General features: G+C 53.4%; 1 protein-coding gene and 2 non-coding genes across 5 annotated transcripts in view; 2 read left to right on the forward strand and 1 right to left on the reverse strand.

Annotated features, from left to right (window-relative positions):
- The first annotated feature begins 35 nt into the window (after nt 1-35).
- VAC14 (VAC14 component of PIKFYVE complex) overlaps nt 36-14,519 on the forward strand; it is a 66,617-nt gene continuing 52,133 nt past the window's right edge. Inside the window, exons 1-11 of one of the 3 annotated variants that reach the window (XM_075510448.1) lie at nt 36-184; nt 3,613-3,763; nt 6,199-6,366; nt 7,020-7,082; nt 8,092-8,199; nt 8,956-9,065; nt 10,060-10,166; nt 11,251-11,385; nt 11,667-11,819; nt 12,668-12,736; nt 13,818-13,878. In XM_075510448.1, coding sequence (XP_075366563.1) covers nt 81-184; nt 3,613-3,763; nt 6,199-6,366; nt 7,020-7,082; nt 8,092-8,199; nt 8,956-9,065; nt 10,060-10,166; nt 11,251-11,385; nt 11,667-11,819; nt 12,668-12,736; nt 13,818-13,878 — 1,229 coding nt within the window. In that variant the 5' untranslated portion in view covers nt 36-80. The remainder of the gene's footprint in view (nt 185-3,612; nt 3,764-6,198; nt 6,367-7,019; nt 7,083-8,091; nt 8,200-8,955; nt 9,066-10,059; nt 10,167-11,250; nt 11,386-11,666; nt 11,820-12,667; nt 12,737-13,817; nt 13,879-14,519) is intronic. The other 2 variants (XM_075510449.1, XM_075510450.1) reach the window with 2 other exon arrangements.
- TRNAG-GCC (transfer RNA glycine (anticodon GCC)) lies at nt 2,714-2,784 on the reverse strand. The gene has a single exon. It is a non-coding gene; the product is annotated as a tRNA-Gly (tRNA).
- On the forward strand, nt 12,874-12,944 carry TRNAG-GCC (transfer RNA glycine (anticodon GCC)). The gene has a single exon. It is a non-coding gene; the product is annotated as a tRNA-Gly (tRNA).

Consider the following 14,519-nt stretch of genomic DNA (forward strand, 5'->3'; position numbering starts at 1 on the left):
GGAGGGGTCACGTGGCCGTGCCGGGCGGAGGGGTCACGTGGCCGCCGGTGGCGGCGGCGGGTCCGGGGGGTGGCGGGGCCATGAACGCCGAGCGGGACCTGGCGCCGCTGGCGCCTAGCGTGGTGCGGGCGCTGAACGACAAGCTCTACGAGAAGAGGAAGGTGGCGGCCCTCGAGATCGAGAAGTGAGAGGCGGGGGTTGCCGGGAACGGGGGGTGATGCCGCTCCGGGCTACCCCAGCGCGCCGGGGGCGGGGGAGGGAGGCCGGCCCGGCGCCCCGGGGAGGGCTGGGGGCTTCGGGGAACGGGATCACCCCGGGGGGTCCAGGGGAAGGGGCCACTCCAGGGGGAACTGGGGGAAGGGGTCACACCCGAGGGCACCCCGAGGGTCCGGGGGCACCGGGGAGCTGCAGGCCTGGGGGTCTGTTGGCCCGGGACCCCAGGGAGGGGACTCAGGTGGCATGGTGACCCTGTCAGGGGACAGCAGCCTGCGCAGTGCCGGGCAGGAGGGGCTCTCCCCCAGAGCTGCTCCGTGTCCCCCGTACCGCCCGTCACTGAGGTTTATCTCTGAGCCCGTCAGCTTCTGGGCACAAGTGGGGACCTGCCGGTTCAGGGTGTGTGTGCCAGGGCAGGAGTCGTGTCGGCGAGCCCCTCGCAGAAAGCCCGCTCTGACGGTGGGTCCCCAGTGCTGTTGTGCAGCATTGTGTGAAATAAACGCCTGAATAGCATAACTTTAGAAATTAGTCGGAAACGCAGCACTTGCTCTTCTGCAATACTCATGGAGGTGGCCAGCTCTGTGCCCAGCCCTGACTGTGGCTGGGGGACACGAGGGTCTCACTGGGCAGCGGGCTGGCGCTGGGGTGGCCGTGCCTGTTGTCCGGGGCCTGTCTCGCATCAGTCTGGGTTCATCTGCCTTGTGGTGCCATTCCACCTCTCTCTCGAAGGCTCGCCTGAGCTCGTCCGACACTCGATCCTGTCTATTGAGGTGGGAAGCACCTGCTGTCACCCCAGCCTTTGGGCATTGCCTTTGCTTCTTTCTGCATCGCTGCTGTTTCGGCAGAGCTCAGGCCTTCCCTTCAGAGCATCCCAGGCAAAGGTCTGCGGGTGTCTGCTGGCACGGCTGCGTCCCCTCTGGTGTTGCCTGTACACGTTCCCTCTGCGTCTTCTCACTCTGGCTGCGTTGGTCTGGGTGCTTTGTGTTGCTGTGGTCCACAGCTTTGCCTGGGAAGTGCTGTGTCCTCCCCAAGCACTACCTGAGAGCTCAGCTAGTGGAGAAGATCTGAAGCATCCCCTCAGGGGATAGCCCAGCGCAGGGCTGGGATCCATGACGCAAGCCGGAGCGTGAATTTCGGGTGGGAGATGCAGCTGTGGTCACCCTGCAAGGGGAGCAGCCAGCCACCCGTGGCAGCCCCCACGCGGGGATGGAGCTGCTCTGCTCAGGCTTTGGTGGGAGGTGCGGGACAGATGCGGGGTGGGAACCACGTGCCTCAAATGTGGAGGGTGTACCTGGGCAGCAGAGAAAAATGATTCTTGGGATGGGGTGAGTGTTTGCTCACGTACAAAGCTAACGTATCCAGTCCCTTCTTCTCTTCAGCGTGTTTATCTTTTGCTCATTTTCTGTCTTCTTCACGGGAATAGTTTCTTAAGGGCGGGTTGTGGCAGATGTGCTGTACTGTCCTCACGGCTCTAGCCATGGCGATGCTTCAGTAACTGCCCCTTCGCTGCTGTGCGGGATGATGCTCCTTATCCAAGCAGCTGTGCTGTGACTTATTCTGCCCCAGAGTTAGGGTTTCGTGCTTGGGTTATGCCAACCAAAGTCTGATTTTGGGATCAGCCAATTCAGCTGATCGAGCTGGAAACTCAGTTCAGGAAAGGTATAAGGAGGAGAAAGGCAAGGGCCAACCCTTTCTACAGAGGCACGCCTTTAGGTCAGCTTAAACCCGTTGCAGAACGGCACCAGCACCATCTCTCCCACATCTATGGCATCGAGTGAGGAGGGACTTGCTGCCTCTCAGTTCAGGTACCTCCTTGTCCTCTGGCCAGTAACCTGGGAGCAGCTCCTGCTGCCTGCAGACTTTCTGATGCTGCGCATTGCTGTTGGGTGCCTTTTGCCTCATTAGTTAAATCTTGAGCTCTTTAAACTCTTGAAGGAAGTCTGTAAAGTTATTCCTGTTCAAACAAAGCTCTCTTTGTTAAATCCAGGCAGTAAAAGGGTCGCCCTGTCGGTCTGTGCTGCTTGAGCTCGGTGTGTTCCTCCTGCTGGAGCCTACTGCTGGGGTGGGACTGGAGATCGGAGCTGTTTGCCCTAAATCAGCAGTTTGTGAGAGTAGGTTGGGCTGTAGCTGTTGGAGAACACGTCTCCTGAGTGGGGAGAACGAGGGGGGGCTGTGTGATGCCTCCAGGGAGACAGGGGTGCAGCTGCTTTGCTCACAGCAGGGTGAGGACAGAGCTGGCGTTAATCGTTTTGGGGGAAGAAGTTCATAAACATCTTCCATAACGATTTTCCTGGATTATGAAGTGGGTGACTGGCTGGTGGCACCAGTCTAGGGAGGGCAGTGCAAGATCAGTATAGTGTCAAAAAAGTAACTGTATGGAGTTAGGCAGTGAAAGCTTTTGCACCTTTATCAAAGATTAAGGTAAAGATCCTTATTTAGGCTGAGATTTTGAGATGTATGGGTCCGTGTTATGAATAGAAGTCAAAGAAAAAAAGGTTACTGCATTGGCCGGGAATCGAACCCGGGCCTCCCGCGTGGCAGGCGAGAATTCTACCACTGAACCACCAATGCTCCAGCTGTGTGCTGTTGCCTGCACAGCTGCCTGCACAGCTGCCTGAGCCTCCCCAGCTGGCCAGCAGCTCTGCTGCAGGGAGAGCCGGTGCTGAAGGCCTGGTCGGGCGACCTGGGACCTTGAAGCGGTTGCATAGGCTGGAGCAGGGCTACAAGTCTCTTCATTTAAGTGCAGCTGATGTGTTAAACGTCTCTGGGTAATGAGCTGCAAGTTTCTGAGGAGGAGCAGGTGTTGCATGCGGAAACCTTGTCTGCTTTTTGTTAAGGTTTGTACTGTATAAGAGTACATATGATATATGGAATATCAGCTGGAACAATGTGTGGGTGGCTGGAAAGGTCCAAAATCTTGGCACTGGGCATGGGTCTGGTGGGCAACAATTCCTTACCAAGCCACCAATGCTACTGGTGTGTGCTGAGTGGTTCTCTGCTGCTGTCTTGTGCTGTGTCAGGGGTAAATGATCCTTGTAACCTGCCTTGTTGTAGAGGGTGTTTGTCTGAAGACCTGGTGACTTCTCTGCAAGCATGCAGCCCTGGTGAGGTAGCCCTTGAGAGTCCATCCTGGGCTGGGAGTTCATGAATGGTGTAGGAAGCTGCAAGCTGGGAGCAGCAGGAGGGCAGCGAGCCATTGTTGTATGTGAGCGGGGAGGAGGGGAGAGCTGTGGTTTCACTTGTGGGTTCCTTGGGTGTTCCCCGTTTTGGTACCACTTTCTCTGGCATTTGTTGTGGCCAAAAATCCCTGTTTCTGACAGCTGTGGGGAGCTGAGCTCCTGAGCATTTGTATCAGGCAGAACCTAAAGCCCCTTGGGTGCTTTCCTCTTCTCTCCGCAGGCTGGTGCGAGAGTTTGTGGCTCAGAACAACACATCTCAAATCAAACACGTGATCCAGATCCTGTCACAGGAGTTTGCGCTCTCCCAGCACCCCCACAGCCGGAAAGGGGGACTCATTGGCCTGGCTGCTTGCTCCATCGCCCTGGGCAAGGTAGGTGTGGGTGAGTTTTTTTGGCTTGTGTGGGTTGCAGTGGGAGAACGGCGACTCCTCCTGGGTCAGCATGATAGAGAGACTTGGGCTGGTGGCCCCGCAGCTCCCTGGCTCCCTCCCCTGCATTGCAGCATATGACTGGGTTGTGTTTGAGTCTCCCCATCGCACCCAGCCACATCCCTTGGGCACAGGAGTGCTTCCTGGTCTGGGTCCCATCTTGGCAGCACCCTAGGTATGGTTTAAGTGCATCTGTCCATTCTCTGTCTCCAGTAGCTGAACTAGACTCAGTCAAGTACTAATTTGTGTTAACGGAGCTGAGAAGAGGCGCAGCCATTCCATCTCCCACCTCCAGATCAACTGGCTCTGGTAGCGTGGGCAGAGCCTTTGGGAAGCGGGGCTAAGGTACAGGCCAAACAGTGGCAGAATCGTAGTCAAAGTAAACAAGTGGCATAAGGTGTCAAGCTGTGTTAGCCTGAGCTAGCAGCTGTCTGTTGGGCTTGGCAGAAGTTTTACTTGCTGAACACATAGATCAGTCAGTCCAGTTCTGGAGGTGTTATGTTGATGCCCCTTGCATGGGAAGTTGGCTGATTTCCGTCCCAATTAAGGTCTTTTCCTATAACTTTCCTCTTGTTAACAAGAACAAGCTCAGTAAGTTGCCTCCAGGGTTGTGCCAGAGCATCCAGGTCCCTGTGGAGGGGAGCATGGACTCTGCAGGCTCATGGCTCCATCTCCGTGGTTTTTGAGTCAAATCACACAGCTGGTTTTTGAAAGTGCCTGCAACGGAAGGAGTCATTTTGGTCCGTAGTAAGGTGTATGTCATGGAAAGCAGAGGGCTTGGGAAGAGCAGGCTGTGCTTGTTGGAAGAGCTATGAGGTAGATTTTAATTAATTTATTCTCCTTCTAATGAGAGTCACGATCAGTCTGAGCAGATGCTTTGAAGCCTGATGGCTTTTACATTAACTGCCTTTATGCTGGCGGCCGGGGGCTTCTGGCCAGCGTTCCTGTCTTTGTCCTCTTGTTAAAATGCAGAATCTCTGCAAAACCCTCCTCCCCAGGATGAGCAATGCTCTGCTCTGCCCTTGGCCTGGGCACGTAACCCACCTTCTCCTCCTGCACAGCGCAGGGACAGGCACTCCATGCTGCCAGAGCTGCTGATGCAGCTGGCTCTGGGGGATGGAGGAGTTCCTTTAGGTGGCCTTGAGGGCCACTGATAAAACTTGGAGTTCAACTCTTTTAATCTGCTAGTTCGCGTGTTGTTGATTTTCTCACTGTCTTCTTTGCTAGGCGCTTGGGAAATGCCAGCCTGTTTCCCCAAAGTATGGGGTTTTAAGTTCAAAACAAGCCAGCCTCCTGCCTCCACCTCTGGGTTTGTCTGAAACTCCTGCTGTGCCAGTGAATCCTTAAGCAAAAGTCTTTTGGGCTGGAGAGTGGCCTCATTAATGACTATATTTGCTAGTGGGCAGAGTCAAGGTCAGCCTAGTGTGGCTCTTCCATGGTGCAGGAGGCCAAACTTCAGCAAGTAAAATGAATCTTGCCTGGGAATCAGAGCCCTGCAATCACTTCATCTAACAGGTGTGTCCAGCTTAACTCCACCAGCTGTGGTAGCTCCTTGTCCATAAGCAGCTGCATATGCTGAAGCTGCTCCTCTTCTGGTAGATGGGACCATGGTTGAGTTGGTGTTTCTGGAGACAGCAGGGCAGGAAGGTGCTTTGGGGACTGCTGAATGTCTGTCTTTTTGTGAAGCCTGTATCACCATCTCCTCCGTGGTCCCCAGCTCCTGACGTTAGAAAGAGTAGCCCAACAGACCAAGGACTTCTTTGCTTAACTGAAGGTGCAGGTAGGCTCGGCCTGTCACTGTCTGGGATGTTCTCCCTGGTTCTGGAAAACTCGATGGGTTTGTGCAGAAGCCAGCTGGCGGAGCAGGATAAATCCTGGCCAACAGCTGACTGCTGTGAGGGCTGGTGACCACTGGCTTTGCTGGGGATCTGCCTCGTCTCCTGCCTGCAGGGCAGAGGGAGGCAGGGATGGATTTCACTGTGGGCCAGTCTCCAGCAGAGATGGAGTGGCATGCAGCAGGAGGCAGCCCCTTTTGCTTTGAAAGGTGCTCGGAGCGGGTGGTGAATAACTGCCCAAGTGTCTTCCACATCTCTGGGAACCAAAACCAGATGAGTACAGGTGCAGTAATTGCTTCAGTTGCTGGTGTAGACTCCCTTGAAACAATTTCTCAGCCTGCTTGGGTGACTGTCACTGTACCTGAATAATAAAATTCAATAATTTCAATAATAAAATTCAAAATTAATTAATAAATCCTGTCCAGCATAGGTGCCCTAAGCTGTCATGGGCCTGAATTTTTGCTGTATGTTCCAGGACAGTGCCATCTCTTCCCTCTCCCTGTGGCACGGTCCTCAACTAACCAGTCTCTTCCTGTCCACCAGGACTCTGGGCTCTACTTGAAAGAGCTGATTGAGCCGGTACTGACGTGTTTCAACGATGCTGATAGTCGGCTGCGGTACTACGCTTGCGAGGCCCTCTATAACATTGTCAAGGTGGCCAGGGGCTCCGTCCTCCCACACTTCAACGTGCTCTTCGATGGCCTTAGCAAGGTACGAAGCTTCCTCTGAAGTCTCATGTGTCTTTATTTCCCACACTGGAGAAGTAAGCCTTGTTTTCTAGTTCTCTTGTTTCTAAGTAAACTGGTTTGCTTTGACCCAGGCAGGTCTGAGGGACCTAATGAGCAGTTTCTGCAGCAGCACAGTGGCCACTGATGTTGTGGATGCTGGAGATCACTGTAAGATACCTTGTTCTCTGTCCTCACCTCCAGGATGTGTTTTCCTGCTCCTTGTTGAGTAGTATTACGAAATGAGGCTGACAGAACTGCTGTAGGCGAGGTGGCTCTGCAGCACGATGGCTTTGTGGGGTCTGTACGGTCAAAACCATGGCTACATATGCCTGTCTTTGCAGCTTATCACTGGAAACTTGTATTTCTCTGCCACTTGAGGATGTGGCTGCTGGCCCATGAAAACCTGCGTAGCTGGGGGAAGCGATGGGTGCTTGATATCCCCCTTAGGAAGTCTCTCAGGTGAATTTGTTGGAGTTTAATAAGGAGTTGGAGATAAAGGGACTTCTCTGTGTCCGCCCCTGTAATGCTAAAGGAGAGCAACAGTCCCGTGAGCCTGCTGGGACCGCAGTCTGCTGCAGAGCAGGGAACAGACCTGGGACCTGCTGCTGCAATGGCTCTTGTTTCTGTTGTTCACAGCTGGCTGCTGATCCTGACCCGAACGTCAAAAGTGGCTCTGAGCTCCTCGATCGGCTTCTCAAGGTATTTTTCCCCCTCCAGCTGAGAATTGTTGGTGCAGGCTGCAGGCATGTCATGTCTGGGGATGTGTCAGTCCCCAAGGCTGCAGCTGCTAAAACCATCCCAGCTCAGTCCTGTGGCTACTGTCAAAACATTTCTTTCTTTCTCACTGACCATAGCCTCTTAGATTGAGGATCTGGTGGCGATCTCAGGCAGCTGGGTTGAGGGGCTGGTAGGTTATCACAGTGCCATGTGCGTGTTCAGCTCTTGGGAGCCGAGTGTCTGAGGAAGCAAGGTTTTAGTCTAAGCAGGGTTGCAGCCCCATCCCAGGCAGCAGAAGGGCTATTCCTCTGCTTTTCCTCTCTTGCCTAAGTGAGTAGTGAAGAGAAGTGAGCGGAGCTGCTCTGCAAGGAGCAGAGCTGCTGCTTCAGGGTGGGAGGCTTGGTTCCTGTTCCTGTTCTGCCTGCCGACGGGCTTTTGCTTGCACAGACCTCCCAGTTCCTTTTCTGCTACTCGGAGGTACCTGCTAAGTCCTGCCCCCCTGCTCCTTCTCGTTAGCACAGCGGTTAATGCAGTCTCTGCATCGCCTGCTGCAAACCTTCCTGCTGGGAGATATTCCCCACTGCGCTGGTGCAAGAGACTTAGCCGTGCAGCAAAATCCACCAAGCGTGTAGGAAGAGCTTTAGAGGAAAGCCAGGGGACTCTCCCACCCCTGACACGTGTGGTTACATCAAAAGTGCTTGCTCATGTGTGCAACACACCACTGAGGCATGAATCAGAGATGCTCCCACCCTCCTCCTGTTCAGCAGGCAGGAGCCTCCCTCTCTGGGTCCCACTCAGCATTAGTCCCTGGCTGATCGCCTGAACAAACCTCGTGATTCCTTCTCCCCAGGTCACCTGACCTGCAGACCCATGCATCAGCTCCTTGTCATCTTTTTCCTGTCATGTGCCTTAAAAAAGGACGGGTGGGGGTGGCTGCATGGGTGTGGGGTAGTGACCATCCTTCCTAACTCCCTCTGCTTGGGGTCTGCAGGACATTGTGACAGAGAGCAACCAGTTTGACTTGGTAGGCTTCATCCCACTGCTGCGCGAGAGGATTTACTCCAACAACCAGTATGCCCGCCAGTTCATCATATCCTGGGTAGGTACGCACGGCCCCACATGTGCCTGCCCATCCGAACTCCAAAATACCATGATCTGTCAGCGTCCTGTGTCTGCAAACAGTAGATGTGCACAGCAATGTGTGAACTCAGGCACCTGAATTTACTTGGGCAGATTTTTTAAACCAGCAGAGTTTTTCACCTGCTTCTTTAAAATGCCAGCTCCCTATCGCCTCGCTGTTGCAGTCGCAGGGGGATCATACTGTGCTTCTGCTAACCTGGTTTAGGTTGGCAGACCAAGTTAGAAAATACAGTCTAAGTGTTACTTGTATAAATAGATACACTGTTGTCTAGACGTTACAGTCTCCCAGGGGACAGCGCTAGACTGCTTTCCATTGCCCAGTGGTGATGGAGGGATGTTGCTCTCCAGGAGGCAACGTATCTCTACTTGCTTTCTCCTTTCTGTGCAAGGCAGGAGCTCTCAGTGCCTCGCTGTGGTCTGGGGAGAGGTGCGTGCCTCTGCGCTCTTGCAGCTATGCTGTTTGCAGGTCTGCCTGCATGCATCTTGACAGTCGTTCCTGATCCCTGCTCTGTTTTACAGAGCTGTGATTGGAAATGTAGCAATGCTGCAGGCTGATCACTTGCCTCCTGTGCTAGCCCATCTTCCTTCCAAGATGGGCAACTCCATGCTGTCTTCAGCTCTGAATTCCTCAGTATTGCACCAGATTTGTGCTGGTGATGTTAGTTAGCTTCTCCAAAACTCACCTCTCTTCGTTCTTATTCCTCCCCTGAGCTAGATCCTGGTCTTAGAGTCTGTGCCTGACATCAACCTCTTGGATTACTTGCCAGAAATCCTGGACGGGCTCTTCCAGATCCTGGGAGACAACAGCAAAGAGATACGGAAAATGTGAGTATAGAGGCTGGCCAGGCACAAGGGCTGTGTCTTGCTCACTGTCTTCATTTGTTTGCGAATCTTCTGTATAACTGCAGTGAAACCCCATATGCGTGGTGGGTTATGGAGCAATCTGGCCGGCTTGGTCAGTGGATCAGAGTGTCCTTGGCAAGGGCCTCTCTTCCCCGGCTTGTTGTGGCTGCAGTGGCTGTGGAGGACACTGTGGTCTGTTTGTGCTGTGGCACAAACTGTTTTGGCTCGGTTCAGCCCTTGTGCCCCGTATCAGAGCTGTAGAGGCTCACGTGTGCTTCTGGGATGGGGTGTAAGCTCTGTGTACAGGCTTTGCAGCTTGCAAGCCTCTCTCAGCAAGGTACAGCACCATCCCAGCATTTCCTGGATGCAGAAGAGGAGCAAGCATTGTGAGCTTGCTCTTCAGACCTATTGCTGGTCTCAAGACCAAGAGGCATTGTGAAGCAGAGTGGCTGGGTGTTCTCAGGGAGGTCAGAGGGTCTTGGCTCCTTGCACTGGGAGAGAGTAACTGGACCTGTTTTGTAGGGCACAAGCAAGTGGTGAGACTGGCCTGAGTCTATCCCGCTACCAAGCCCTACTGGATCTTCCCTGCTTCTTTGTTTCCCAACGTCCACATCTTGAGGAACAAGCGCTGAAAGCTTTGGGTATCATCTGGCCCCTGCTCCCCTCTGTGCTCCCCATCCCAGGCTCATGTCAATCTCAACAGAGCCTGTGTGGCTGTTAGGGGAGTTGTGGGAAGGTGCAGGGGGCTCCAGGCAGTCATCGTCTCCATCCTCGCAGCTGTGTGCAGTCTCTGCCTTGGAGCGGGACGAGCTTGTCAGCCTTGTCCTTCCTGGCTCTGCCCCTGTGCAGAGGCACGCATGCCATGCCACGAGCATCCTTTCTATGCATGCATGTAGGAGGCTGGTCTCCCTAACTTCTCTGTAACTTCTCCGTCCAAGGCGAGTAAGCGCTAACCAGCTGCTCTGTCTCTCTGCAGGTGTGAGGTGGCTCTCGGGGAGTTCCTCAAGGAGATCAAGAAGAACCCCTCCTGCGTCAAGTTTGCAGAAATGGCCAATATCCTGGTGATCCACTGCCAGGCAGCAGGTGAGTGTGCAGGACCGAGCTGTAGCATCCACCTCTGAGTCTGCGGTGCCAGCCATAGGTTCAGGCCAGGAGTTTTCCTGTGGGCTGATCACCAGCTTGCCCACTTGCAGTTTCTTTGCCATCATGCATGCAAATCCTGCTGAAAGGGGAGGACAGGCAGCTGTCCCACGGTTGACACTACTGCTCTTGTACTGCTGATCCCCCAGACTCAAATACAGGTCTGGCAACCTGTTGAAGCAGAGGTGCCTGAAAGTAAAATACCTGGCTGTGAAGGGCACCTGTGGATATCCAGCACATCTAGAAGAATCTCCTTTGGAGCTTATTTTAACCTCTCATAGCACTAGGTGCATTAGCTGGACAGTTAAACATGATGTGCCTGGCGCTTTGTGTTAGTGCTGCACTGTAGCTCCTGTGGGTCTGCCGTGTAGGCAGTGGCAGAGGGTTACAGCTGCAGTTGGATGTGTTTCCCTAGAAGGATCTTGTCCCTGAGCTGTGCTCGTCGAGCTTAAACTGCTCTTTAAATGTTGCTGAATGGGAGCGGGTTTCTTGTGAGATACAAAAATAGAAATAGACCGAGACTGCTTGGTCTTGATTAAAGTGATGCCCAATGAATTTGCACTGTTTAAGCCTAAAATCTGGCCTTGCATCAGCTGACTGCCCCAGCAGTGCTCCCTTTTTCAGAACTTGGGGAGGTTAATAAAACCCCAGCTCTAGAAGTGATGCTTGATCCAGACACGCAACTGCTACAGGTGTGACAGAGCACATTGGGAAGCTTGGGAATGCTTTGGGAATTATGCATTGGGAAGCTTGACAGAATACTTGTAAATGAGGAAACCTGAATTATGGATTGAACTGGGTTAACTCTGAAACCTAATGATTGTGTTTAATCTCAACCTCACTGCAGATTCAGGTCTTATCTATTTCCTCTGGGACTAAAACTGTCCCAGACTAGGGTCTCTCTGGACTAGCGACTCTGGATGGAGCAGAGGCAGCTCTCTACTTGCAGGTGGTCATTGGCCTGTGGAGTTTGCTCAGCTGCCAGTGCTGTCCTTTCCCTCACCTTTGCTTGTCCCATGTCTTCCAGATGACCTGATCCAGCTGACAGCCATGTGCTGGATGAGGGAGTTCATCCAGCTGGCTGGCCGGGTGATGCTGCCTTACTCCTCAGGGATCCTGACTGCCGTCCTGCCGTGCCTCTCCTACGATGATCGCAAGAAGAGTATCCTTGTAACTCAGAGCTGCTCCCATTCCTGCTACAGCAACCCGCAGGGAAGCACCTGTTTCCTGCCCCTGGGGTGCAGGGCCAGCTATACAACTGGAGAGGGCCAGAAGTCCTCCCACCAAGTGCTAAAACCCACACCAGCCCTTTGGATGTGAGGGGGGTTGCAGTAGCTGGGCTGGGGCAGCCCTGGTGGGGCTGCGGTGGCTCCTCCATGGCTGGCCAGACGTGGCACCTAGCCACCTGTGGGACTGCATGTTCCTTACACTGCCTTCACTCAGACATCAAGGAGGTGGCGAACGTGTGCAACCAGAGCCTGATGAAGCTGGTCATACCAGAGGACGATGAAATGGATGAGGCCAAGCAGTCAATGACTCTACCAGCAGAGCCCACCTCGGAGGAGTCCCTCTCCAAGCCAGAGGCAGTGTCCAGTGGTGAGTCCCTGATGGTCTGAGCCATTAGAGATGTGAGGAAGGTCAAGGGAAGGTCCTCAAGAGAAGTTCTTGAGTTGGTTTGGTGTCCTGGGACAGCTCAGGGCACATGGGACCTCTGTGCTTTCTTTGAGCCTTGGAGTCCTGTTTCACAGATGATCCTCTGCTGAGACAGACATGTTTGGTGCTGTCTGCATAGCAGGGTCACTGATCCAGCCTGGAGCGCAAGCAGTGCTGCAGTGCTGCATTCCCTGGTGAGCATCCCCATCCACTCACCAGGCTTCACTTCAACTTAGTCATTAAGTTGACCTGAAAAAGATCATTTATAGTTAAAGTTAGTGTCTGTTCATAACATGGGAAGAGAATAGCTCACCTGTCCTGCAGTGGCTGGTTTGGGAGGAGCTACCATCACCCAAAGGAGAGCTCAGAGAGCTGTGTTAGTCCTGGGACAGCATCAACACATGCATGGAGGATGCTTATTTTGGGGAAGGGTAGAGAATAGAAATGAGAAGAATTTTGAGTCCTTTCCAAATGCATGGTGATCTTGAGACCATCATGCAGGTATTGTTCCAGTCCTAAAATTTCCAAAACAGAAAAGGCAAAAGGTTGCAAATGTGATGGGAGACCTGGAAGAGTGTTCAAGTGAGAAGAAACTAAATGGAGAGGGTCCTGGTGGACTGATGCCTGAAAACAGCAGCGGCTTTAGCCTTCCAGCATCCCTTTGATGCTGTTGTGGTGGGATGACTAGATGCTACTTCTGGGACATCCGTGTTGTCCAGGCATGTGAAATATATATAATGTTTAAATTACATGAACTAATCCATTTTATTCTTCTGGGGCTGCACGTTCAGACCAGTGCTTTTCTGCAACACATCAGCAAGCGGCTTTTGGAAAATCCTGCCATGAGAGGGAGCAAGAAGGTGAGAATTAAAAGGCTGAAGGGTTTTATTGTGCAACGGCAGCCGGGTCGAAGACGAGGAGGCAGGGAGCTGCATGGGGCAGCAGCGTGAGACTGGCAGCAGCAGGCAGCCAGGGCGTGCAGGCAGTGCTCAGGGCAGCATTGGTGGTTCAGTGGTAGAATTCTCGCCTGCCACGCGGGAGGCCCGGGTTCGATTCCCGGCCAATGCAGTAGCCTTTTTGGAAGGGATGGAAGGGAAAAATGTAGTGCAGCAGTGAAACGTTTTAATTTTTATTCCTTGTTTGTCCCAAGAATACCTCCTTTTATTAAAATCTATTGCAGAAGAGCTTTAAAACATCAACAGAAAGTTTAATTGCTTTAATCTCTTCCCCTTTGGGGTCAGACTGCACCTTGAAGCAGGCAGGATCAGATAATCCTGTGATGCTTTTGCATCACAAACTCTCAGCTCTGCTCCCTAGTTGTGCTGATCTGTGTGTGAGTAGAGGCAGTTAGCACAAGGGGGCATGAAGAGTCAAGTTCATCCTGTCATGCTTTGTCACTGTGCGTGTAAGACCCAGTTTTAGCAGGGAGCTGAGGTTGGAAAGCTGTTTAGGTTGCTTGGCTTCCACATGGAGTCATGCTGTGGGAGAGCTGGCCAGGTGGAGCTGTCCTGGGTTGGATTCAGCCTTTCCTGTGCTTGTGTGCTGTCTTTGGGTGTTGAAATCTGGACAATGGAAGGCAGCTCTGCAGTTCTGAGCTCCTTCTTCAAGAATGGTTGAAACCATTAGAAGGGTGGGTTGGGGTCTCCATTACAGAGGAGGAGACCCAGTTTGGAGCAGAGGTCTGAAGCTGTGCAGCCTGCATTTTGCCAGGTAAGTGCAGTCCTATAGCAGCTTCATCCAGTACCTCTGGCAGTGGACAAGAGCTTGACAAGGAATGTAAAAAGGTCACAGCAGGCACAAGGGATCCTGGGGGTTCCCAGAGCCTCAAACGATGGCTGGTGATGTCTTTGCAGAAGGTCATGCAGCTCTCCATCCTCCCAGTCCTGCTCTCTGCCTTCCCTGCCATCCCACTAACTGTGGCTCCTTTTTATCTGCCCCCAGGGTCTCTGGATGCATCCAGTGACTCCAACTTCAGCAACAGCAGTGTCTTCACGGTAACCAGGTAGGGTCTGTTCGTTGCTTCAGAGGGGCTTGGGAAGAAGGGAGGGCTTCTCGGCGTACAGACAACAACTGACAGATGCTGACAAAGCTGCAGGGAAGGATGGTCTGGGCTGGAAAGCATTTGAGGTCTCCTGGGTCACACTGGGGATGTCCTAGGAGTTGACTGCTTCTTTCTGATGCTTTTGCACCCAAAATGTCTTGACTTTATGGTAAACTGAGGTGTTTGCCCCCCAGGAGACCTGGCAAAGCCCCCCCAGAGGTCTGGTGAGGCAGTGAGTGTCTATGCACTTGGAGTTCTGCACCTCACCTGTCTTCAAGCCCCCATGGCTGGGCAGTCCACCTAAAAGATAGGGTGAAGGTGGGGAGAAGGTGGATGGTTGTCTTGGTTATGGCTCTTCTAGCTTGGCCAAAATAGGAGGCATATGGTTCCCTCCTGCCTTTGCAGAGGGATGGTGGTAGAGGAACAGCGGTGTGCTGGTCTGCCAGAGGTGCAGAGACCCATGAGGAGGTGTACGTGAACCGTCTGGGGCTGGCAGAAGAGCTTGGAGAGCTCTGACCCTGCTTCTGGGCACTGCAGCCCTCCGTGCTGCAGTCCTGGCAGCCCACCACGGCACGGTGCTGTGGGGCTGTACCTGGGCCGCA

Source organism: Mycteria americana, chromosome 8 (genome assembly GCF_035582795.1).
Source record: "Mycteria americana isolate JAX WOST 10 ecotype Jacksonville Zoo and Gardens chromosome 8, USCA_MyAme_1.0, whole genome shotgun sequence".
Taxonomy (NCBI): domain Eukaryota; kingdom Metazoa; phylum Chordata; class Aves; order Ciconiiformes; family Ciconiidae; genus Mycteria; species Mycteria americana.